The 22,342-nt window shown below is 43.1% G+C and overlaps 4 protein-coding genes across 4 annotated transcripts; 3 read left to right on the forward strand and 1 right to left on the reverse strand.

The window, feature by feature from the left end:
- Positions 1-327: 327 nt before the first annotated feature.
- On the forward strand, positions 328-861 carry LOC122048830 (pectinesterase inhibitor 10-like). Its single transcript, XM_042610350.1, has one exon. It carries the CDS (start codon positions 328-330, stop codon positions 859-861), a length of 534 nt encoding a protein of 177 aa, XP_042466284.1.
- A 10,517-nt stretch (positions 862-11,378) lies between these two features.
- LOC122048831 (classical arabinogalactan protein 9-like) lies at positions 11,379-11,894 on the forward strand. Its single transcript, XM_042610351.1, has one exon. The coding sequence runs from the start codon at positions 11,379-11,381 to the stop codon at positions 11,892-11,894; it is 516 nt and encodes a 171-aa protein (XP_042466285.1).
- Positions 11,895-13,555: 1,661 nt separating this feature from the next.
- Positions 13,556-15,812, forward strand: LOC122049649 (ACT domain-containing protein ACR8-like). The gene is made up of 6 exons (XM_042611005.1): positions 13,556-13,783; positions 13,860-13,905; positions 14,006-14,191; positions 14,268-14,828; positions 14,927-15,031; positions 15,129-15,812. Exons 1-6 carry the CDS (start codon positions 13,722-13,724, stop codon positions 15,501-15,503), a joined length of 1,335 nt encoding a protein of 444 aa, XP_042466939.1. The 5' UTR covers positions 13,556-13,721; the 3' UTR covers positions 15,504-15,812.
- Positions 15,813-19,188: 3,376 nt separating this feature from the next.
- LOC122049650 (auxin-responsive protein SAUR50-like) lies at positions 19,189-19,991 on the reverse strand. The gene has a single exon (XM_042611006.1). The coding sequence runs from the start codon at positions 19,922-19,924 to the stop codon at positions 19,466-19,468; it is 459 nt and encodes a 152-aa protein (XP_042466940.1). The 5' UTR covers positions 19,925-19,991; the 3' UTR covers positions 19,189-19,465.
- Between the last annotated feature and the right edge of the window lie 2,351 nt (positions 19,992-22,342).

The raw sequence follows: 22,342 nt of genomic DNA on the forward strand, positions 1-22,342 counted from the left end.
CTTGACAGATATCTATTAAATGATCTCATAATTTATCTCCTTTTACATAATCTAAATAAGAATTTTGAGAAGCACCAAATTACCTTTGTACTATTGATACAGTGATGATATAAGGAAGAGGGGTAATTTCATCATTTCATCATTAGGGTTTGGGGGCTTAAAGGGGAGGCACGGTTCATCTAAAAGGAGGAGGCCGGTTCAGGTTTTTTTTCCGCCGTCGGCTAAGGAGGAGTCTCCTCCCTCTCACACCCTTCGTCGACGCCCGACGAAGCCGCCGGCGCTGCCCTCCTCCTCTACTTCACCTCCTTTCGCTCCAGCGTCGTCGCTATGAAAGAAGGGAGAGGGTTTTTTGGCTTGAGCCGCCGCCGAGGACATGGGCTGGTTTTAAGGGTTCTGTCGCCGCCACCAGCACAGGCTTCTTCCCATCCTCTCCGGCGCCGAGCGCCTCCGGCTAGCAGCGAGTATCCCCACTCTTCTAGCCCTTCTCTTCCTCTTCAATCCAGGCCAGCATCGCCGGCTGAGGCCCGTCGCCGCCGCTGGGTAGGCGCACCGCGTTCTCCTCCCTCACCCGATGCACGGCATGGTCATATCCTTCTCCTCCCTTCGGCGCCGACGCCGCCAGGAACATCTCGTCGCCTCCAGCAGTTGTTGCAGCCGTCTCCGGCGGCCACTGCCACTGTCGCAGCCGTAGCTGCCTCCGGCAGCCGGCGCCGCCTCCCCCAGCGGCATCTCCCACCACCACTGCCGCCTCCAATGCCTGTGGGTGCCGCCGCTGCCTCCCTTAGCAGCCTCCGTCACTCTCCGGACAACCGCCATCTGGCGAGCTCAGGTTTGTTTACTCCGGCCTTCAGGTCGAAATGATGTTCGGCCTACGAGCCGATGTGGTTCCGGCCATCAAGCTGTGATATTTCACTCTTCGCACCATTATTATGCTTGTGAGTTATTGGTATTATTCGGCCTGCGTGTCGTATGCCGGCCTGCGAGCCGCTAGCATATTTCGGGCTACATGCAACCTTTTGGGATCCCTACAGCACCGGATTGTATGTCACCACCCTCAGATTTGGCTCCTCAACTGACTCACACACATCTACTCGTCAAGGCCACGACGACTCGATCAGCACTGCGATCAACTTACCCATCCATCCGAGGGCGCCCTCTTGGGGCCAGGGTACGTTCTCGTACCCGTTACTTATTTCATTGTGCCACTATTTATTCGACTGCTTATGTATTTATGGGATCCGCCTCGAGCACCGAGGTACCAGACCAGGGCAACCTGGTCGCTGGCTGCAGGTACGGTCCACATAGAAGACAGCTCACCCTTCGGGTCAGGGAGATGCGGTCAACATCCCAACCACATCATCCCGGCGGCTTCGTCTTCCTAGATTCCCGACATGATCAATTTGGTGCCGTCTGTGGGAACGGGTCGTCTGTGGGAACGCACCTGGTCTGGAACGTGAAGACGGACAACCCTGAAAGTTCTGCCTGTAGGGTCGTTGGGCCGGCTAGAAGGGGGATTGAATAGCCTAAAAAAAATAAACAGAAAATACCCTTCTCGAACTTTCAACAGAACACTTGCATAAAGTAAATTAGCAGTAAATAAAAAGCAGAAAGAAGAGGCTCACAATTTGACTTGGTTACAACCAAGGAGGTTGTTAATCCAAGGAATGAACGTGCACTAAAATATCTTCTTCAGGTGGAGAAGCCTCTTACAGCAGTTAAAGCACAAAAGACAGAAGCTAACTAGAACAGAAGCGCACAAGTGTTTGGAATGTAAATTTCTGAGTTGTTGAAAAGCTTCTGGACCAAGGCTATATTTATAGCCTTGGTCGGGGCGCCTGGAAGGGGTTCCGGGCGCCCTGGGGGGGATAAAACTTTATCCCCAATGTTCAGATCGAGTAAATCGCGATCCTGGTCAAAATCAGGGTCCGGGCGCCCGGAAGGGTTCCGGCGCCCCGGAAGGTTCCGGCGCCCCGGAAGGCTCCGGGCACCCCGGAGGGCTCCGGGCGCCCCGGAGCCCAAAGTCAAAAGTGTTGACTTTTTCGTCCGGGACCTCTTCTCTGGTTCAGTCCCTTCTCGGTCCGGTTCTTCTCCTCCGGATCCGCTCGCTTGGGTGATCTCTGCCATCCGGAAAAGGGCTCACCCGAACCCAACTTCCGGTCTTCTCGAGCGAGCTTCCCTCCGGCTTCTCGTCCCTCGGAATCGCTGCGTGTTCCCTTCTCGTCCGCCGGCGTACTCATCCGCAGTCTTCGTCCCTCGGACGCATCGCGTGCCGTCCTTCTCGCTAGCTGCGTCTCTTGCTTCCCGAGCAATCTTCCGCTCCGGCTTTCGTCCCTCGGAACCACCGCACGCTTCCTTCTCGTCCGCCGGTGTACTCTTCCGCAGCACCTCGTCCCTCGGACTGTCATCCTTCTCGCTAGCTGCGTCTTCCGCTCGACTACCTGTGTTCCTAAGCTCCTGCACACTTAGACACAAGGTTAAAACAAACAGGACCTACCTTAACTTGTTGATCACACCAAAACAACCTTGGGGTTCCAACAATCTCCCACTTTTTGGTGTGATCAACCCAAGTTAAGCTAGGGTTAAAATAGACATAAAATAGAATTAAGTAAATTAACTTAAATTGCAATTTAAGTGCAAAAAGATAGAAAAAATTAAATCTATCTACCTCCCCCTAGACTTATACTTTCCCTTCTCCCCCTTTGATAAAAAAAAAATGGGGTTCCAAGAAAAATAATCTAAAGGTTAAAGACTTAGAAAAAATATTTCTAGAAAAGTTTTAAGTTTTTAAGAAATTTTTAAAAAAAATTTCTAAGTTTCAGAAAAAAATTTAACTTAGGAGAAAATGATTTGACAATTTTTCTAATAAAAAATCCTAAGTAACAAAATTCTAACTTGAATTTTTGAGAATTTTTAAGCACATTTTTTTTAAAGGCAAATGACTTAGGCAACTAAAAAAAATCTAAGTAAGTAAATTTCAAAATTAAAATAAAATATTTTGAATAACCTTTTTAAAGCACTAATTAATGCTTCATTAGTAAGTTAATTAAACATTTATTTCAATATTTTGGCTTCCAGGTTGTGGCGAGGCACTAGGCCTTCTTGGTTATTGGAGCAACAACCACTTCCTTGACAAAACCTCATAAAGAAATTCTTTGTTTAATTTTCTCACTTAAAGCGCTAATTTTAATTTTAAAATTTAGTTTAAGCATGATTTAGGAACCCAATATAGGTTCCAACCTACTGGATTAACCAAAAAAATTTTGGGGACATTTTTTCTTGAAATGTTCCTAATTTGTCCCGGGTGATATTTAAAGTACCAATTTAAATTATTAAATCTTCTAACATTGGTTTTAGATGAACATGCATAATTTTTTAAGTTATCTATTTGAATTTTCAAATTTTGATTTTCTAATTCCAATTTTCCATTTTTAAATTTTAATTTATATAATTCTTCTAAGGGACAAGACTTAGCTAGAATTACTTTTAAATTTTTATTTTCACTTTCTAATTTGCAGCAGTCTTTTGTTAAAAGTTTAACAAACTTAAACATTTTATCGGGAGGAAGAGATCGTACCTGACTTACCTTTTCGATCTCGTTGTCCGCTTCTCCCCCTCCGCTTTCTTCCGACGTGTCTCCCCTTCATCGATGCTCTCGATGCTCATTTCGAAGAGCTTGAATCGCAGTCGTCGCCTTGATGCCTCGCCATCAGTGCGAGTCCGGAGGACTTCCGATTCGGACGACGATCGTCCCACGCCGCCTTTGGCCTTTCTTTCGGATAGGCTTCTTACCCTTCTCCTTGTCTTTGTTCTTCACGGGCACTTGTCCTTGACGTGCCCTTCTTCATCAGTAGCAGGATCATCCTTTTCTTCTTCCCTGCGGATGGTTAGTAGATCTAGATTTACAAAGTTTCTTGAATCTTCTTACCATCATTACCATTCCCTCGTCGTCGAGAGAGGATTCCGACTCAGGTTCGTCTCTCGAAGCTTTGAGGGCGACGTTATTCTTGGACTCCTTCATTCCTGCACATCTTGACTCATGGTCTTCAAAGGTGTGAAAACATTCTTCTAATGAAATTTTTCTAAGTCCTTAGAAATGTAAAAGTATCTACTAGTGATGCCCATTTTGAATTTCTGAAATGAATTACGCGTACTGAGCGAATCTCGGTTACTTACCTTTCTCCGAGATTCGTGAGTCCGTGATGATTTCTTTTATTCTTGAGTGCGGATGTCGTCTGCCTTCCCAAGTCGCAGTCGGTGAGCGAAGCAGATCTCTTCTAGCGAGCTTGGCTTCGGACGTCCCTTCGTGCAGCTCAAGGAACTTCTCACAAAGTTCCTTTGCGGAGTTGTATTTACCGATCCTGTTGACTTCTTGAGGCGGAAGAACGCTTAGCAGATGGTACTCTACTTTGCCGTTCGCCACGAAGTCTGCTTGCTCCTTTTTTGTCCATTTATCTATTTCCTTGTCCTCTGGAGCTTCAAAGCCAAATTTCATTGTTAAAAATAATTCAATATCTGTTGTAAGAAATACCTGCATCAGTTTTTTCCAGGTAGCGAAGTCCCCTTCATATTTCGGTGGGTGGATGCTTGGTCCGGCCATCACGTTGCTTCGTTCGGCGGTTAGTCCTCCTGAAGCGTCTCGGCTCTGATACCACTTGTAGGACCGTTGGGCCGGCTATAAGGGGGGTTGACTAGCCTAAAAAAAATAAATAGAAAATACCCTTCTCGAACTTTCAACAGAACACTTGCATAAAGTAAATTAGCAGTAAATAAAAAGCAGAAAGAAGAGGCTCATAATTTGACTTGGTTACAACCAAGGAGGTTGTTAATCTAAGGAATGAACGTGCACTAAAATATCTCCTTCAGGCGGAGAAGCCTCTTACAGCAGTGAAAGCACAAAAGACAGAAGCTAACTAGAACAGAAGCGCACAAGTGTTTGGAATGTAAATTTCTGAGTTGTTGAAAAGCTTCTGGACCAAGGCTATATTTATAGCCTTGGTCGGGGCGCCTGGAAGGGGTTCCGGGCGCCCTGGGGGGATAAAACTTTATCCCCAACGTTCAGATCGCGTAAATCGCGATCCTAGTCAAAATCAGGGTCCAGGCGCCAGGGTAGCTGGGTCAACGGTTCCGGTTCATTGGGTGTAAAAACCGGCGAACCGCCGGTTAACCGGTGGGTTGAACCGGCGGTTCAGCCGCAAATTTTTTTTAAACGGCTTGAACCGCCGGTTAACCGGCGGTTCATAGCCGTTGGAACCGCCGGTTAACCGGCGGTTCGTAGCCGTTGGGAGGGTTTTTTAGGTATTTTTTTTCAACGGTTAGGATCATTTGACCGTTTTTTGATCAATGGCTATGATTTAGTGTCCGTTACTATCAAAACTCTATAAATAGAGAGCTTATTTCATCATTTTTCACACACATCTTCTCTACTCTTAATCTCATTTTCGTATTCTCTAATCTCTACACGCTTTCGTTTTCAATTTTCAATTACAATGGAAGGAGGTCGCGGAGGTGCATCATCTCGAGCTCGGAAGGGAAAACAAATAATGAATCCGCGGGAGGAGGACCCCAACATTCAATCCACCGATGATGAGATCGAGCATCTTCCGAATCCGACACCCGAAACACAAGGAAGTACCGATGCAATTACTTCTAAGGTTCGGGAACTTCCTCCTCTAAAGTCTTCTATTTTTACTAAACATTTTGAGAAGGTCACTCTTCCGTCGGGAGAAATGCGTGCAAAATGTAAGCACTGCAATGCTTCCTACAAATTCCAAGGCGGCGGCGGCTATGGGTCGTTGAAACGACATGTAGAAACGAAGCACCCGACGGAATATGGACTCGACCGTTCTCAAACACAATTATCAAGATTTTCTTCAACTAGCGGTAGTACCGATTCCGGTTTATTTTTATATTCGGATAATAAATTAAGAGAATCATTAGCTAAATTTGTTTCCATAGAACATCTTTCTTTTAGTTTTGGATCTAAATGCACATTTGAAGATTTTTGTAAAGAATCTCTTAATCCATGTGCTAAATGTGTTCCTAGGACTACACTTACTCATACAATTAAAAAATTAGTAAAACAAGGAAAAAAGAATTTAATTGATGAATTTAGTAAATTAGATAATAAAGTTTCTTTATGCTCCGATATTTGGAGTGATCATTGGCAAACACATTCGTATATGGGTGTGACTTGCCATTGGATCGATAACTCTTGGAACCTCCAAAAAAGATTATTAGCTTATAGAGTTTTTGATGAATCACATAATACTCATAATATCGCACAATTATTATGTTTAATTTTAGAAGAATATGGTTTAACTCATAAAATATTTTCAATATCATTAGATAATGCTAGTTCTAATACCGCTTGTATAGATGATCTAAAATTTGTTTGTCAACCTATTATTAGAGGTTTATTTTTTCATATTCGTTGTGTATGCCATGTTTTAAATTTATGTGTTCAAGATGGTTTAAAAATTTTAGAAAGTTATATTAAACCAATTAGAATTGCAATTTCTTATTTATGGTCTCATCCATCTATAATGAAACAATGGGGTAGGTTTTGTAAAATTAATGGAATGAGACCTAAAAAATTTCCACGTGATGTACCAACACGTTGAAATTCAACATACCAATTATTACAAGATTCATTTCAATATAAAGAATTATTATGTTCATTTTTTGCACAAAATACTAATACTAATATATATTTATTTTCACAACAATGGAATATTTGTAGTAGTATTTGTGAAATTTTAAAAGTATTTAATAATGCAACCGAACAACTTTCTGGTGTTTATTATCCCACTGCTCAATTAGTTTTAGAAAATTTTTCTAATATAGTATTAGTTTTAAATGAACATATTAATAATGAATCTTTATCTCCTTGCATCTTAGCTATGAAAACTAAATGGGAAAAATATTTTTATTTAATTCCTGAAATTTATTTAATTGCATTTGCTTTAGATCCTAGATTTAAATTAGAAGTTTTACAATAAATGTTAACTTTATATTATGACGCTTTAATTCCAATTAAAGATTCTTCTTCCCCTGATCCAGTTAATATTATATATAATGTTAGAATTTATTTATATGATATTTATAATCAATATTATGCAAAATATGGAACACAAATTAATATTTCTGAAATTCAACAAACTACTAGTACTAATTTAAAACTTACAAAAGCACAACTCTTATTAAAAGAACGGACAAAACGTCCACGAGGATCCTCAAGTTCCACACAGGAACTTGAGAATTATTTTACGACTTCTTTTGATTTTAATGAAGCGATAGTGAAAACTTCGATATCTTAAAGTGGTGGTCATGAAGGCTCAAAGCTTTCCGTTCTCTCCGTGATCGCAAAAGAAATTTTAGCTTGTCCGGTGTCAACTGTTGCTCAGTGCTGGTGGCAACATATTAGATGAACGACGATCAACTTTGTCTCCGACTCATTGGAAGCCCGAGCATTCGGACGATTGGACCAGAGCGGAGAAAAGAATCCAAGGAATGCAACTTTCGGATGACGAAGTTGAAGATTTTGATACTGAACACAATAGGAACAGGAAATGGAAGTGAATGAAAATGTAAAAGGATAAAAATGTAAAAGAATTACGTGGGCTTTGATTCCCCTAAAGGGATACGTAGGCAACTTAAATAAGTGCAAGCCCTTTTTTCAATAAATTTTAATTTCTAATTTTTAATGTTTTGTTTAATTTTTATTTTTTAATTTTTTTTAACATATTAATCTTGAACTGTGGCCAACCGTGAACCGGCGGTTCTGAACCGTGAACCGTAACCGTCTTGGGCGGTTAAGGTTAAGGGTCGACCTGCCTGGAACAGTCGAACCGGCGGTTCCGAACCGTCGAACCGTCGGTTCCGAACCGTGGTCAGGTCTACCCGGAGGGCTCCGGGCGCCCCGGAGCCCAAAGTTAACAGCGTTGACTTTTTCGTCCGGGACCTCTTCTCTGGTTCAGTCCCTTCTCGGTCCGGTTCTTCTCCTCCGGATCCGCTCGCTTGGGTGATCTCTGCCATCCGGAAAAGGGCTCACCCGAACCTAACTTCCGGTCTTCTCGAGCGAGCTTCCCTCCGGCTTCTCGTCCCTCGGAATCGCTGCGTGTTCCCTTCTCGTCCGCCGGCGTACTCATCCGCAGTCTTCGTCCCTCGGACGCATCGCGTGTCGTCCTTCTCGCTAGCTGCGTCTCTTGCTCCCCGAGCAATTTTCCGCTCCGGCTTTCGTCCCTCGGAACCACCACACGCTTCCTTCTCGTCCGCCGGTGTACTCTTCCGCAGCACCTCGTCCCTCGGACTGCCATCCTTCTCGCTAGCTGCGTCTTCCGCTCGACTACCTGTGTTCCTAAGCTCTTGCACACTTAGACACAAGGTTAAAACAAACAGGACCTATCTTAACTTGTTGATCACACCAAAACAACCTTGGGGTTCCAACACCGCCATCCTCATGGCCTTGAGGGGTTTCGACGAGTATATCGTATCCTCCTGACTCCACGGGTATTCGGGAGTCGAGAAATTGAGTCAGATCCTCTGCTGGTAGGCAGGTCAGTTTTTCAGTTATATTCTCTTTTGGTCATAGAAATTATCATAGTTTCTCGAGCGAGGACTCCCATGCCGATCGACCAGGTTTCCATCATATCCAAGCCACCGGCTCGATGCCGAAGACCCCTTGCTGATCGGCCGAGCGTAGATTATCCGAGCCACCGGCTCGATGTCGAAGACCCCGTGCCGATCGGCCGGGCGTATATTATCCGAGCCACCGACTCGATGCCGAAGACCCCGTGCTGATCGGTCGGGTGTTTATTATCCGAGCCACCGGCTCGATGCCGAAGACCCCGTGCCGATCGGCCGGACGTATATTATCCGAGCCACCGCCTCGATGCCGAAGACCCCGTGCCGATCGGCCGGACGTATATTATCCGAGCCACCGGCTCGACGCCGAAGACCCTGTGCCGATCAGCCGGGTGTATATTATCCAAGCGTCAGGCTCGATGTCGAAGACCTCGTGCCGATCGGCCGGGTATATATTATCTGAGCCGCGAGCTCATTATCAAAGACCCCGGGCCGATCGGCCGAGTTTGAGTTATGATTGAAGACTGTTGAGCAGCGACGTTAAACCCTAGAGTCGAACCGGCGACTATAAAAACCCCGGCTTGAAGAGCGTCGAGCGGCGATGTTAAACCCTAGAGTCGAACCGGCGGCTATAAAAACCCCGGCTTGAAGACCGTCGAGCGGCGACGTTAAACCCTAAAGTCGAACCGGCGACTATAAAAACCCCAGCTTAAAAATCGTCGAACAACGACGTTAAACTCTCGAGTCGAACCTGCGACTATAAAAATCATGGCTTGAAGATCGTCGAGCGGCGACGTTAAACCCTAGAGTCGAACCGGCGACTATAAAAACTTCACCTTGAAAACCGTCGAGCGACGACGTTAAACCCTAGAGTCGAACCGGCGACTATAAAAACCCCGGCTTGAAAATCGTCGAGCGGCGACGTTAAACCCTAGAGTTGAACCAGCGACTATAAAAATCCCGGCTTGAAGACCGTCGAGCGACGATGTTAAATCCTAGAGTTGAACCGACGACTATAAAAACTCCGGCTTGAAGTCCATCGAGCGGCAACGTTAAACTCTAGAGTCGATCCGGCGACTATAAAACCCCCGGCTTGAAGACCGTCGAGCGGCGACGTTAAACCCTAGACTCGAACCGGCGACTATAAAAACCCCGGCTTGAAAACCGTCGAGCGACGTCGTTAAACTCTAGAGTCGAACCGACGACTATAAAAACCCCGCGTGAAGACCGTCGAGCGGCGACGTTAAACCCTAGAGTCGAACCGGCGACTATAAAAACCCCGGCCTGAAGACCGTCGAGCGGCGACGTTAAACCCTAGAGTCGAACTGACAACTATAAAAACCCCGGCCTGAAGACCGTCGAGCAGCGACGTTAAACTCTAGAGTCGAACTGGCGACTATAAAAACCTCGGCTTGAAGACTATCGAGCGACAACATTAAACCCCCACCTTCACGGACTAGTTCATCGGATATTCTATCTCCCCCGTTTGGGGTCGAGCGGGCGTCACTGGTCTCAGACCAACTTCGGATAATCTATCTCCTCCGTTCGGGGTCGAGCCGCCTTCACGAGCATCTATCTCCCCCATTAGAGGTCGAGCAGTGTTCACGAGCATTTATCTCCCCCGTTCAGGGTTAAGTAGTTTTCACGAGTCGCGGAGCATATCGGAGCATCTTATCCCCCCCCGTTCTGGGTCGAACTATCGCCGATGGTCACGGACAAGAGTCCCCATTGGTCACGGGACAGGATAGCTCATAGGCTTTGTGCCTGTTCCAGCATTTTACGATCGCCCGTTGACTATTCTTGGTGCTGCTCAGCCAGTACTCTCATAGCCGTCCGACCGGTGTCGCTTGACCGTCCGTTCGGCCACACGCTTGAACTAGGTCGCACGATCGGCGCTCTTTAGGACGCCTAGTCACATTTTATAGTCATCCAGCCGACATTTTGCGAGGCTCGATTTCCATTCTTCTGAGTGCTTGGTTAGCATCTTCGTGGTCGCGCGCTCAGCATCGTTCGTTCGGTGCCTATCTATCCGATCGGCATCCTTTCGATCATCCGATCAGCATCTTCGTGGTCGCGCGCTTGGCATCGTCCGCCCAAAGCCTATCCACCCAATCGACATTCCGATCGCCCGGTCAGCATCTTCGCGGTCGCACGCTCGGCATCGCTCGTCCGCTCGGTCTACTCAGCATCTCACGTGCCGCTCGATCTACTATCATTCTACTCGTCGCTCACTTGTCGTTAGGCCGCCTGCCCTGCATTTGTTCGGTTATTGACGTGGTACTATTTCTCGAAGTACGCTCAACATCGCTACCGTCTCTCGCGCGACACTCTCTCGATTACGTGGGTTTACATTTTTTCGATTGCCTGATCAGCATATTCTTGATCGCACGTCCAGCTTGATCGCCTGTCTTTCTACCCGAGTAGCATTATTCCTGTTGCCCGGACCGTACCATTTCTCGTCGCGCGCTTGATACTACTTGGGTCATTTGCTCGGCATTGCCACAACTACTCGTTCGACGTGATAAGACGAGCCCAGTGATCTGATTTCGCGTTCGATAGCAATTCTGTTTTGGGTTTGGTCTAGTCAATCAGACTTGCACCTCCTTCGATTAGACTTGAAGGGAAGACTTGTGATACGGTGATGATATAAGGAAGAGGGGTAATTTCATCATTAAGGTTTGGGGGCTTAAAGGGGAGGCACTGTTCATCCGAAAGGGGGAGGCCGGTTCAGGTTTTTTTTTCCGCCGCCGGCTAAGGAGGAGTCTCCTCCCTCTCACACCCTTCGTCGGTGCCCGATGAAGCCGCCGGCGCTGCCCTCCTCCTCTACTCCACCTCCTTTTCGCTCCAGCGCCGTCGCTAGGAAAGAAGGGAGAGGGTTTTTTGGCTTGAGCCGCCGCCGAGGACATGGGCTGGTTTTGAGGGTTCTGCCGCTGCCACCAACACAGACTTCTTCCCATCCTCTCCAGCACCGAGCGCCTCCGGCTAGCAGCGAGTATCCCTACTCTTCTCACCCTTCTTTTCCTCTTCAATCCAGGCCAGCATCGCCGCCTGAGGCCCGTCGTCGCCGCTGGGTAGGCACGTCGCGTCCTCCTCCCTCACCCGATGCACGTCATGACCGTATCCTTCTCCTCCCTTCGGCGCCGACGCCGCCGAGGAACATCTCGTCGCCTCCAGCAGTTGTCGCAGCCGTCTCCGGCGGCCACTGTCACAGCTCTAGCCGGCTTTGGTGGCCGGCGCCGCCTCCCCCAACGGCGTCTCCCACCACCACTGCCGCCTCCAATGGCTGTGGGTGTCGCCGCTGCCTCCCTTAGCAGCCTCCGTCACTCTCCGGACAACCGCCATCTGGCGAGCTCAGGTTTGTTTACTCCGACCTTCGGGCCGAGATGATGTTCGGCCTACGAGCCGATGTGGTTCCGGCCATCGAGCCATGATATTTCACTCTTCGCACCATTATTATGTTTGTGAGTTATTGGTATTATTCGGCCTATGTGCCGTGTGCCGCCCTGCGAGTCGCTAGCATATTTCGGCCTACGTGCAACCTTTTGGGATCCTTGCTGCACCGGATTCTATGTCACCGCTCTCAGATTCGGCTCCTCAGTTGACTCACACTCATCTACTCGTCAGGGCCACGACGACTCGATCAGCACCGCGATCAACTTACCCATACATCCGATGGCGCCCCCCCCCCGGGGTCAGGGTACGTTCTCGTACTCGTTACTTATTTCATTGTGCCACTATTTATTCGACTGCTTATGTATTTGTGGGATCGGCATCGAGCACTGAGGTACCAGAGACCAGGGCAACCTAGTCGTTGGCTGCAAGTACGATTGATGGGAGGATTTCTGACAACTTGGTCCACATAAAAGACAGCTCACCCTCCGGGTCAGAGAGATGCGGTCAACATCCCAATTACGTTATCCCGACGCCTCCGTCTTCCCATATTTCCGACATAATCATCTAGAGATATTTTTAAAATAAAATTAATATTATAGCACCCATTTGATTATTTTTGAAAAAGTGATACCTATATGATGTTTGTCTAAATTGGTATGTTTTTTTTTTCATTTTTGCCCATTTAAAATTAGTTATTAATTTTTTAAAAATGCTAAAATAAAATTTCTCTCTATTTAAAAATTGAAGCATCCGTGTGCTTTCTCACTATTTATTACTACATGTTCCATGCAATTAATGCTACTAATTACTGATCTCCATATGCCTTTTAATTACGATCCAAAATAGCATTAAATTAGAACCTTCTGCCAAGCTTCCAATTGTTTAGTAATTAGTAATGATGATAATTAAAATAAATAAAAAAATAGTGTATTTTACCCTTTTTCATGCTCGGCTGCATGTTTCCAATTATCATAAAACAATAATAATTGAAATATTATTTGACAGTTAAATAGTTAATGTCATGGGGCTCCATCACTTGGCCACTTCGCTCGATCGTGCGTCGCGTTGGGGCTCAATCTTGCACCTCGGTTTTCATTAAATATTTTTTAATTACATGATGATTTCATTAATTACGATAAGTAATGCTGGTCTTGACCTGTTACTCGCTGTAATGACGCTGTTAGCGGCATTGGTTTGGTTTTAATCAGCTGATTATTTTTTTAGTGTTTGAAAAAAAACAAACAATAAATAAATAGTACGTTCAGTCAATACGACAGCAACACGCCGCCGACCGCCGGTTTCACTGGTTCATTTGGACCCCTCAAAATTCAATAATTTGCAAAGTATTCCCTAGAGTTTTAATAGGAATGTAAGCTAGCTAAGTGTTCTCAGAAGGAGAATATTCGAATGTAAATCATAAAATTTTCAAACTGATGAGGAGTAAATTAAAAAGTACGAAACTTTTCGGAGTAAAATGACAACCAGTGAACTCTGAGGAGCAAAGTGAAATATTTTCATCTTTTAAAATGCAGAAGCAGAGAGCGGAAGAAGAGTGCGACAAGAAGCGGAAGGACTCCGAGTCGGCGAAGAACAACTGAACAAGGGCGGCGGATTCTTCCAACTCTTGCGTTCGTCGTCTTCTACGCTTTGTCCTTCTCGATCACGAGTTGGAAATAAAGCTGTTCAATTCGAGCCTTCAAAGGTAGGACGAACCAGAGGATTCAGCTTCGAAGAGAATTAGGGCAATGGAGTGGCCTGCATACTTGGATGAGTACCAGAAGCTCGTCATCAGAATGAACACTCCCAGGTAACACCGATCGTCGTTTTCTCTATGATTTCTGACAAAAGATTTGTTTTTTATGTCGAGTTGTCGATCGATGCAGAGTTGTGATCGACAATGCTGTCTGCGCGACCGCCACTCTCGTCAAGGTACGGAATCAGAGATTTCCGCTTTTTTGAATTCTAGGGTTTGTTCAATTGTTCCTCTATTCGTGGTTTAAGCCTTCGATTTACTGTGTTGATTCGACAGGTGGATAGCGCGTCGAGGGAGCACGGCGTTCTCCTGGAAGCCGTTCAGGTGCTGAACGACCTCGATTTGACGGTCAGGAAGGCGTACATGTCCTCTGACGGACGGTGGTTCATGGACGTCTTCCATGTCACCGACCAGTTCGGCCACAAGCTCAATGATGAAAGCGTCATCTCCTACCTCGAGCAGGTAAGAAAAGTTTGTTTTTTGTGATTTAAAAAAACAAACTTTTCGATTTTGTGTTGAATTGGGCGTCAAATTGCAGTCTCTGGACGCCGGAAACCCGGAGACGAACAGAGATCGCGGCTGCGAGGGCCTGACGGCGCTGGAGCTAACGGGGCCAGACCGCCCGGGCCTCCTCTCTGAGGTCTTCGCCGTGCTTGCCGAGCTCGAGTGCGACGTGGCGGGGGCGACTGTGTGGACGCACCGAGGCCGCATCGCCTGCCTCATTTTCGTCAAAGACGAGCTCACCGGCGCGCCCATCGCCGACGCGCACCGCACCAGACGCATCGAGTCCCGCCTCCGCCAGGTCCTCAACGCCGACGGCGCCTCCTGCAGCGCTGCAGTCGCCACCGCATTCTTCTCCCACGTCGACCGCCGACTCCACCAACTCATGCTCGCCGACCTCGACTACGACCACACCTCGCCGGCGTCGACGCCTTCCGCCGTCTCGGTCCAGAACTGGGCCGAGCGAGGCTACTCCATCGTCAACGTGCAGTGCCGCGACCGGCCGAAGCTGCTCTTCGACATGGTTTGCACGTTAACGGACATGGATTTCGTTGTCTGCCACGGCACCGTCGATACTGCAGGCGACCAAACTCAACAGGTTCGATCGATCTAAAAATCTCACAGAAACAACATCAAAGTTTTCATCTTTCTCGATCTCCTCGCCTAATTTGATCTCTATCCAATCATCACTTCCAGGAATTTTACATAAAACACAGAGATGGCAGCACCATCCGCTCAGAAGCAGAGAAGCAACGAGTGATCCAATGCTTGCAAGCAGCCATCGAGAGAAGAGCATCAGAGGTAACGAAGGATATTTTGAAAATCACTCTTAAAATGGTTAAGAAACTCAATTTTTGTGTTAGAACTCAAGAAGTCATCTCCAATTCCTTTTCAACAGAGCACAAGATTGGAGCTTTGCATCAAGGACCGGCCGAGATTGCTGTCAGAGGTGACAAGGACCTTCCGCGAGAACGGGCTTCTGGTGATACGCGCGGAGGTGTCGACAAAGGGCGACATGGCTGCCGACGTGTTCTACGTGACCGGCGCGGCCGGGCAGCCAGCGGATCAGCGGGCGATCGAAGCCGTGAGGGAAAGGATTGGGTCGGAATGGCTGAGGGTGAAGGAGGAGCAGTGCCCGCGGTTCCGCCACAAGGAGGAGTCGTCATCGTCTAGCAAGAGGGGAGACGACGCCATGGGCGCCGGTGTTGGGCTATTCAATTTAGGGAGCTTCGTGATGAGGAACCTCCACAACTTGGGATTGATCAAGTCGTAGATAGCCATTGCTGCTGATCCCAGTTGGAGAAAAGATGTGGAAATGGAATTGTGAGCTCTTCACAGAGGCATGCATGAAAAACTAGAACTCACAAAAGGAAGAACAGAGACAAGGAATTGAGAGAGACAGAGGATTGAGTAATGATCCAATCGAAGTGATTTCCTTAATAAAAGATTGAGGAAATGATGGATTTGAAAGGCCATGTATAAGCATTGTAAACTAGCCAAATTTATTCAAAAAGGGAAAAAAAGAGAGTCAAGTTCTTTACCTGCTCAAAACTTCAAGACTTATATTTTCACTCTAGCAATTGAATGAAGATGATAAGAATTGGCAACAGCATTCAACTTTGGCATGGTGTCTATTGTTAAAGTGATGTTGAGCAATTTAAAAGTCGACATAAATAAGATCAAAGTAGCACAAAGTTCGGTCTATAAAATGGTCGACTAATTTGAAGAGATTAAGGCATGAACAAGTTAGTCGAGCATGTCATGATCGGCCAATTGTTGGAATTAGTAATTGGAGGGATCCTGATAGCAGTCTTGTTCACTTGTAATAAACTTTATGGCAACACTAATACACTTATGTCGCGATAATAGAAGATCAGCTAATGACTTGCAAATTTTGTTATTTCTGTAACGAAACACTGTTCATCCTTACAATTTCTAATATTGAAACAAATGATTAATATTTTAATCAAAATGAATTAATTGCTAAACACACAGGGCTTCTCTCCTAAACCTTAAAATAAGCCTTTAAAAAACGCCTTAAAAGAAAGAAGATGGTGTTTGCTAGGTTTGAGAATTGAAGGTGTCTTATGCTTTAGACAACAAATACGCCAAATTACATCTTTAATTAATGAGGCAAATGATAATCAACAAGAGCATCTTGTTAAGGTGATGCGTCCAAAATGCTACTTTTCTCCTCCAATAAAAGCCAAATTTTGTCCCATACCAAAAGTGTTTTTTTGGATGCATTTGATTCATATGATTCTCCAACTAAAGCCGGCTAATTAACTTGAAGGTAAACCAAAACTCCACCATTAATTAATTAATTAGACTTAAGCTTATAAAAGATAAATCTGTAATTTTGGAGGTAATTAACTAATTATCATCTTGAAAGTGATGGAGGTAGAACCATGTGAAGAACTCCATCCAATTGCTTATAATTAAGTTGTAAACAAGTCAAACAAAGCTACATTTTGTATTGTTAAGCCAACCCAGCTAAGTCAAGTCAAGCTCAAAAATGAGCCAAGTCATTAAAATAATTATTCAAGCTCGGCTTGAATTCTTTTTTTATGAACTTGAGTTAGATTCATTTAGATGTTGTTTAACTCTTAATTCGTGTTTATTTTCATTGTTTGAAACTTTTATATTTTAAAACTTATTTGATTGGTTAGTAAACTTTATATTTCAAGTTTGTTTGTTCATTTTGAGAGTTTTTTTTTTGTCTATCTACAAGTTTAATAAGAACTTTATTAATGAACATACTTTATAAATTTTATTTATCGTAGCAAATCTACCTGTAAACTTTATTTATGAACATTATTAATGAACAATTCGCAATCTTTGTTCATTAATATTAATGAGTTTGTTCATTTAGTTTAATAACAATCAACATCACCGATTCACCGGGAACTGGGTGGTCAGACCTAAGGCAGCACAGTCAAGCAGCCAAGACACTAGCAGGCAACTTGGGTAGGCTGGTCAGTTGCACGGGCTGCGGCTCAGGCAGCCTAGACAATTAGATAAATTGGCTAGGTCAAGTCGATCAACTGCTTGGCATAAAGAAGCAGAGTATTCATGCTTGACCCATCGATACTGCAATTATCTTATAGTTATCTGATAGCAAAATGCATTGCCTGATAATCTACATTCACCTCTGTTTACAGTTTCTAATGTATCAGTTTGATGCTTCTTCTATAGAAATTTTAGACATTTAGTTCCTCTTAATACAACCATGAAATTGCTGGTATCTTGATTTTGAACCTATAGAACGAATTGAAAGGATCCTTATATATGATTCTTCGAAAGGAAACTTGCTGAAATCCTAGACAGAGAGGTGAAGATGGAAGCTAATGCAAAGTTATTCACAAACTTAGCGAACTTATTAGGAGTTGTTTAAACCTAAAGGGGAAGAAAGACCTACAATGAAGGGAGTTAAAGCAACACGCATGGGAAGAAGAACAATTCATCCATGTCGAGAAAAGGGAGAGTTTGCTCAGTGAAACCTCAAATGTTTATGGAGTAGAATTCACAACATTTTTATAGTTTAGAGATGATGAACCTATAGGAAATGAAATCTGAAAGGTAATCAATTGAAGACATGGTGGTGCAAATTAAACCAGCCAGCTTCATTCATGCATTGGTACTCGGGTGACAAAGTTATCTCACTAGCAAGGATTGATTCCCATGGACTTCATTATTAAATGTCCTCTCACCTAAGAGATCATTCGGTACATGATTTATCTCCCTTCATCTCGCTATAGGGCCGGCGATGAGGGATGCTCAGGGGAAACGAAATCACATTTTTTACTTTATTGAAAAAGTAGCAACATGTCAAGTGTATTTGTGTCTTTTGTGCACGGTAGATATGCGCTGTGAAGAGGGAATTGTTGCCTATGATGTAACAAATCTGTGTTATTTGGCAATTCTGAAGATCCTAAAAGTCAAGTACTAATTTCTCATTGTGATTACTAAGTTGGAATTCTGAATCATTTCTTGTTTGTCAGCATTGGAGATGAGTTAAGGTTTATTTTATGGGTTGGGCTTTAATTTAGAATTGATTCATATAGAGAAATATGGGATATAGTTTATTTTATTTTCTAGTTTACTCTTTAGAATATGGTCAAGACCATTATAGTGAATTCTCCTGTTTTTTTTTTTTTTTAAAATTTTCTCTTTATTCTTCAATCACCATTGCCAACTTTAGTGTGGAAGCGGGTGAATTAGGATTCATTTATGGAAGAGAAAGGGATAGGAAAAGGAAAAAAAGAAAAATTCCAATGAAAAGGAGAAAGAAATGATAGCTCGTAAACTTGGTCAGCCATGAGCTTCATGTGAAGTGTCTATAGGCTTGCGAGCAAGCCGTGAGCTCAAAACAAAGCGGCCACCACGAGATGGTGAGTACCGTCGTCAATTTGGATTGATCTATTGATCCATCCTACCAAATAATTCAAATAAATTGTATAACAATTTTATCAACCAATTTAAAAGTGAATCTAAATGGACCAGCCTGCACGGGTTGTGAGTCTAGGCGGACTAGCTTGTGATGGGCTCGGATTGACCCGTGAATTGAGAAAAATATTTTTTTTTTCCAAAACTTAAAACTAATATGGAAAACTCAGTAAACTCATTGATTATCCATCTAATCCGTAATCTAAACCTAAAAATTTCAATCTATTTTATATTTTTTAGTAGATTCATGGACTCAAGTCGTGGATTAGGGATTTTCTAATATACTAAGATGGAGGACCGGCCCGGCCCAACCTAACCCGCAAAGATGATGGATTTTTGATGGGCAGAACCATCTGACAGCTCTAAATGACACCTTAATGTGAACATGGGTTGGGCCCGTAACAAGAGACAAAGGATGTACCCATGAGACGAGAGAAGAGAAAGGTTCTTCCATCCAACTTTAGGTGAGAAAAAAAATCTAGCAAAAATCAATCTATAGATGGACTAGAAATTCATCCTTTTCCTAATTTTATATCTAGTAAAAGAAAAAATATCGAATTTAGCCCCAAGTAAACAGAGTCTATCTTCTCTACTCTTAAACATTAGCTATTTTATAACTCACCAAAAGAATAAAAACAGAAAAAAAAAATACATGAAAAAAAATTGCAAACTCAACGATGCGGAGAAACAGGTATATATAACTCGTGACTTGGAAGTAGAGATACTTTGTTTTCTTCACTCCACTTCCACATGTAGATGGAAGCTAATTCGAGGTGAAATAGAGGCGCTTCACCGGAAGGCGTGGGAGAAGCAGTGTGGGTGGAGGAGCGGCAGAACGTCGGCCGAAGGTAGCCACCGGCCAATGCCGCAGCAACGATAGGAATCAGAGGTAGGAGTTGTGGAGGAGCAGAGTTTTGCCAATTCGTTGATGTCACAGTTGGCGAAGCGGAAAGAGGAGGAGGAGGTGGTGGATATGAGGTGGAGGAGGTGTTCAAAGAGAACTTCGTCGCAGGGGAGAGAGAGCGGGCCTGGGCGACCGCTGGAGGGAGAGCCGTACTCCTCCTCCGCCTGCCGGAGCAGCTGCCGGAAGATCGGATGGTTGAGACTCGTCGCGCGGACGACAAACCGCCGGGAGCTGATCCCCACGCACACTGCAACGTGCCCAGCCGGTACATCTGCCGCCAGCAACCACCGGCGCAGCATCTGCTGGAGGCGCACCACCAAGCTGAGCTTGCCACATTTTCCCATACCCCTCCTATTTTTTCTTAATTAGCAAATCCTCTATCCTTAATCGTAAACAGGTGTCACTTTGTTTGAGAACAAAAGGAAGAGAGACGAGAGAAAAGGAGGCTTTTATAAAGATGGCCCTACGAGAATGCCCCTACAATTAGGAGAATTATCAGATTAATTAACTTTAAAAAGTAGTGAGAGGAAAGAAAAAAAACAAGAAGACAGTTTCACTGATCTCAGCATCATCTCAAATATCAGATAATTCTCACAATGAAAGTTTAACTCTTCCCTACTTAATATTGAAGAACAAATAAGCTAATAAAAGTGTGGATTGGTATTTAATAAGTTAGCACAATTAGAAGCATCACAAGTTAACAGAGAGATTGGATCATCATGGATGGCATTGCCATTATGATAATACGACTCTCTGAGTCTGAAGTTTCTACTAAAAGCAAAGCTAAAACAGCTAATTTTATTCACAAATTAAATCTTGTGGAAAAGAAATGGAAACGAGGAGCCAGTGGTTTTGGAGCTGCCCACTGATTCATGGTAGCAAAAGGTAACATGGGAAAACAAACATGTTGGAGAAATTTGAGCTCGAATTATATAATTTATCATGTATTGAATTCAGCAGCTACATGTCAATAAAGATCATTCACTATGCCTTAATATATATCAAACAAATCACGTCACATAATTTATATATACAGATGCCCAATAATTGAACATTTATGGGTACTTAAACAATTTAATCAGATTCAAATAGCCAATTAGTGGATATTTAAATGTATTTGGATAGTTAATCAAACACGGATTATAGGTGTTTTGTACAGATTATAGGTGTTCTCTGTATCATTGTCAACTTGTTCACCGTCTTTTCTTTGAACTTTTGTCAAATCATCGACTTTTCTTCACTTCAGTTAATATTTTTTTTTATGACTAAATGCCAAGAAAGTGCTTGTTCTTCCCTACCCTGCCAAGGCTTCAGATTCTTTCTGTAACCTAATCTTTTCATGTGATTGGACATTTTGCTGCCCTGTTATTAATATATGAGAAAATTTACATATAGTCCCTATTGATAAACAAAACTTTATATACACTCTTCATTGGAAAAAATCTTTCTTTTTCGCTCCCTAGTCTAATATATTTACCTAATTGTCCCTGATATTTTAAGTATAAAAAAACTAAAAGTGAGTATAAATTCTCTTAAATTCAGTACATTAAACTAGAATCTAATATATTTTCTATCAAATTGAGTATGATTCTTTTTCCACCTCAATTGGATGAAAAATATACTAAATTTTCTTTAAATTGTACTCAATTGGATGTAAAATATATTAGATTTTCTTTAAATGATACTCAATTGAATGAAAAATATACTAGATTTTTTCAAATGGTACTGAATTTAGGAGGAATTATATTAAATAGGAAAAATGTCATACTCAATTCTAATTTAAAATACTGAATTTAATAGAAATTATACTCATTTTTAAACTATTTATACCTAAAATATATGAAGGACAATTTTAATAGAAAATATACTCGAATATACTAGATTTTCTTTAAATGATACTCAATTGGATAGAAAATATATTAGATTTTCTTTAAATGATACTTAATTGATAGAAAATATACTAGATTTTCTTTTTACAAGGTGCTGAATTTAGGAGGAATTATATTAAAACAGGAAAAAAATATGTTCAATTTAATAGAAAATATACTTGATTCTAATGTAAAGTGCTGAATTTAAGAGAAATTATACTCATTTTTGGATCTTTTGTACCTAAAAAATTTGAGGGACAATTAGGTCACAATATTTGCATGAGAGAGTTGAAGCAAATAAAACTTTGCATGCAGGGAGTGGAAATAAAATTTTTTATCAGTGGAGATTGCATGCAAAATTCAAGTTGTGATTGGGGATTTTTCTCTACTTTACACTTAATATATTCAGTACGAATAAAATAAATCACTCCATCATTTTTTATTAATTAATTACTTCCTTTGTGGACTAGCATCAGAATTTTCATTTGTGAATTGAAATTATATATTCCACTTTCTTAATCTTGTTCCCCTGTGAAATATTTTGATGAGACAAGGCATAGACAAATGCTTAATTACCACTTGAAATTGGCGAGTAAAATATTAATAAAAAAACAAGGAATTATATGGGGGTAAAGTCTTCTCACAGTGAGTTGATAAGCCTACATCATTTTAGATTAATTATTTTTTCAATAATTGATATAAATGATGAACAAATGAAGAACTAATGACTTAACCATTTGTTTGCCTTTGGGTTCATTCTAAGTCTTCCGATAATTTTCTATAGATTCAAATTGTTTGACTTAACCATTTGTTTGCCTTTGGGTTCATTCTAAGTCTTCCGATAATTTTCTATAGATTCAAATTGTTTGACTTAACCATTTGTTTGCCTTTGAG

The sequence above is a fragment of the Zingiber officinale genome, chromosome 2B (assembly GCF_018446385.1).
Source record: "Zingiber officinale cultivar Zhangliang chromosome 2B, Zo_v1.1, whole genome shotgun sequence".
NCBI lineage: Eukaryota > Viridiplantae > Streptophyta > Magnoliopsida > Zingiberales > Zingiberaceae > Zingiber > Zingiber officinale.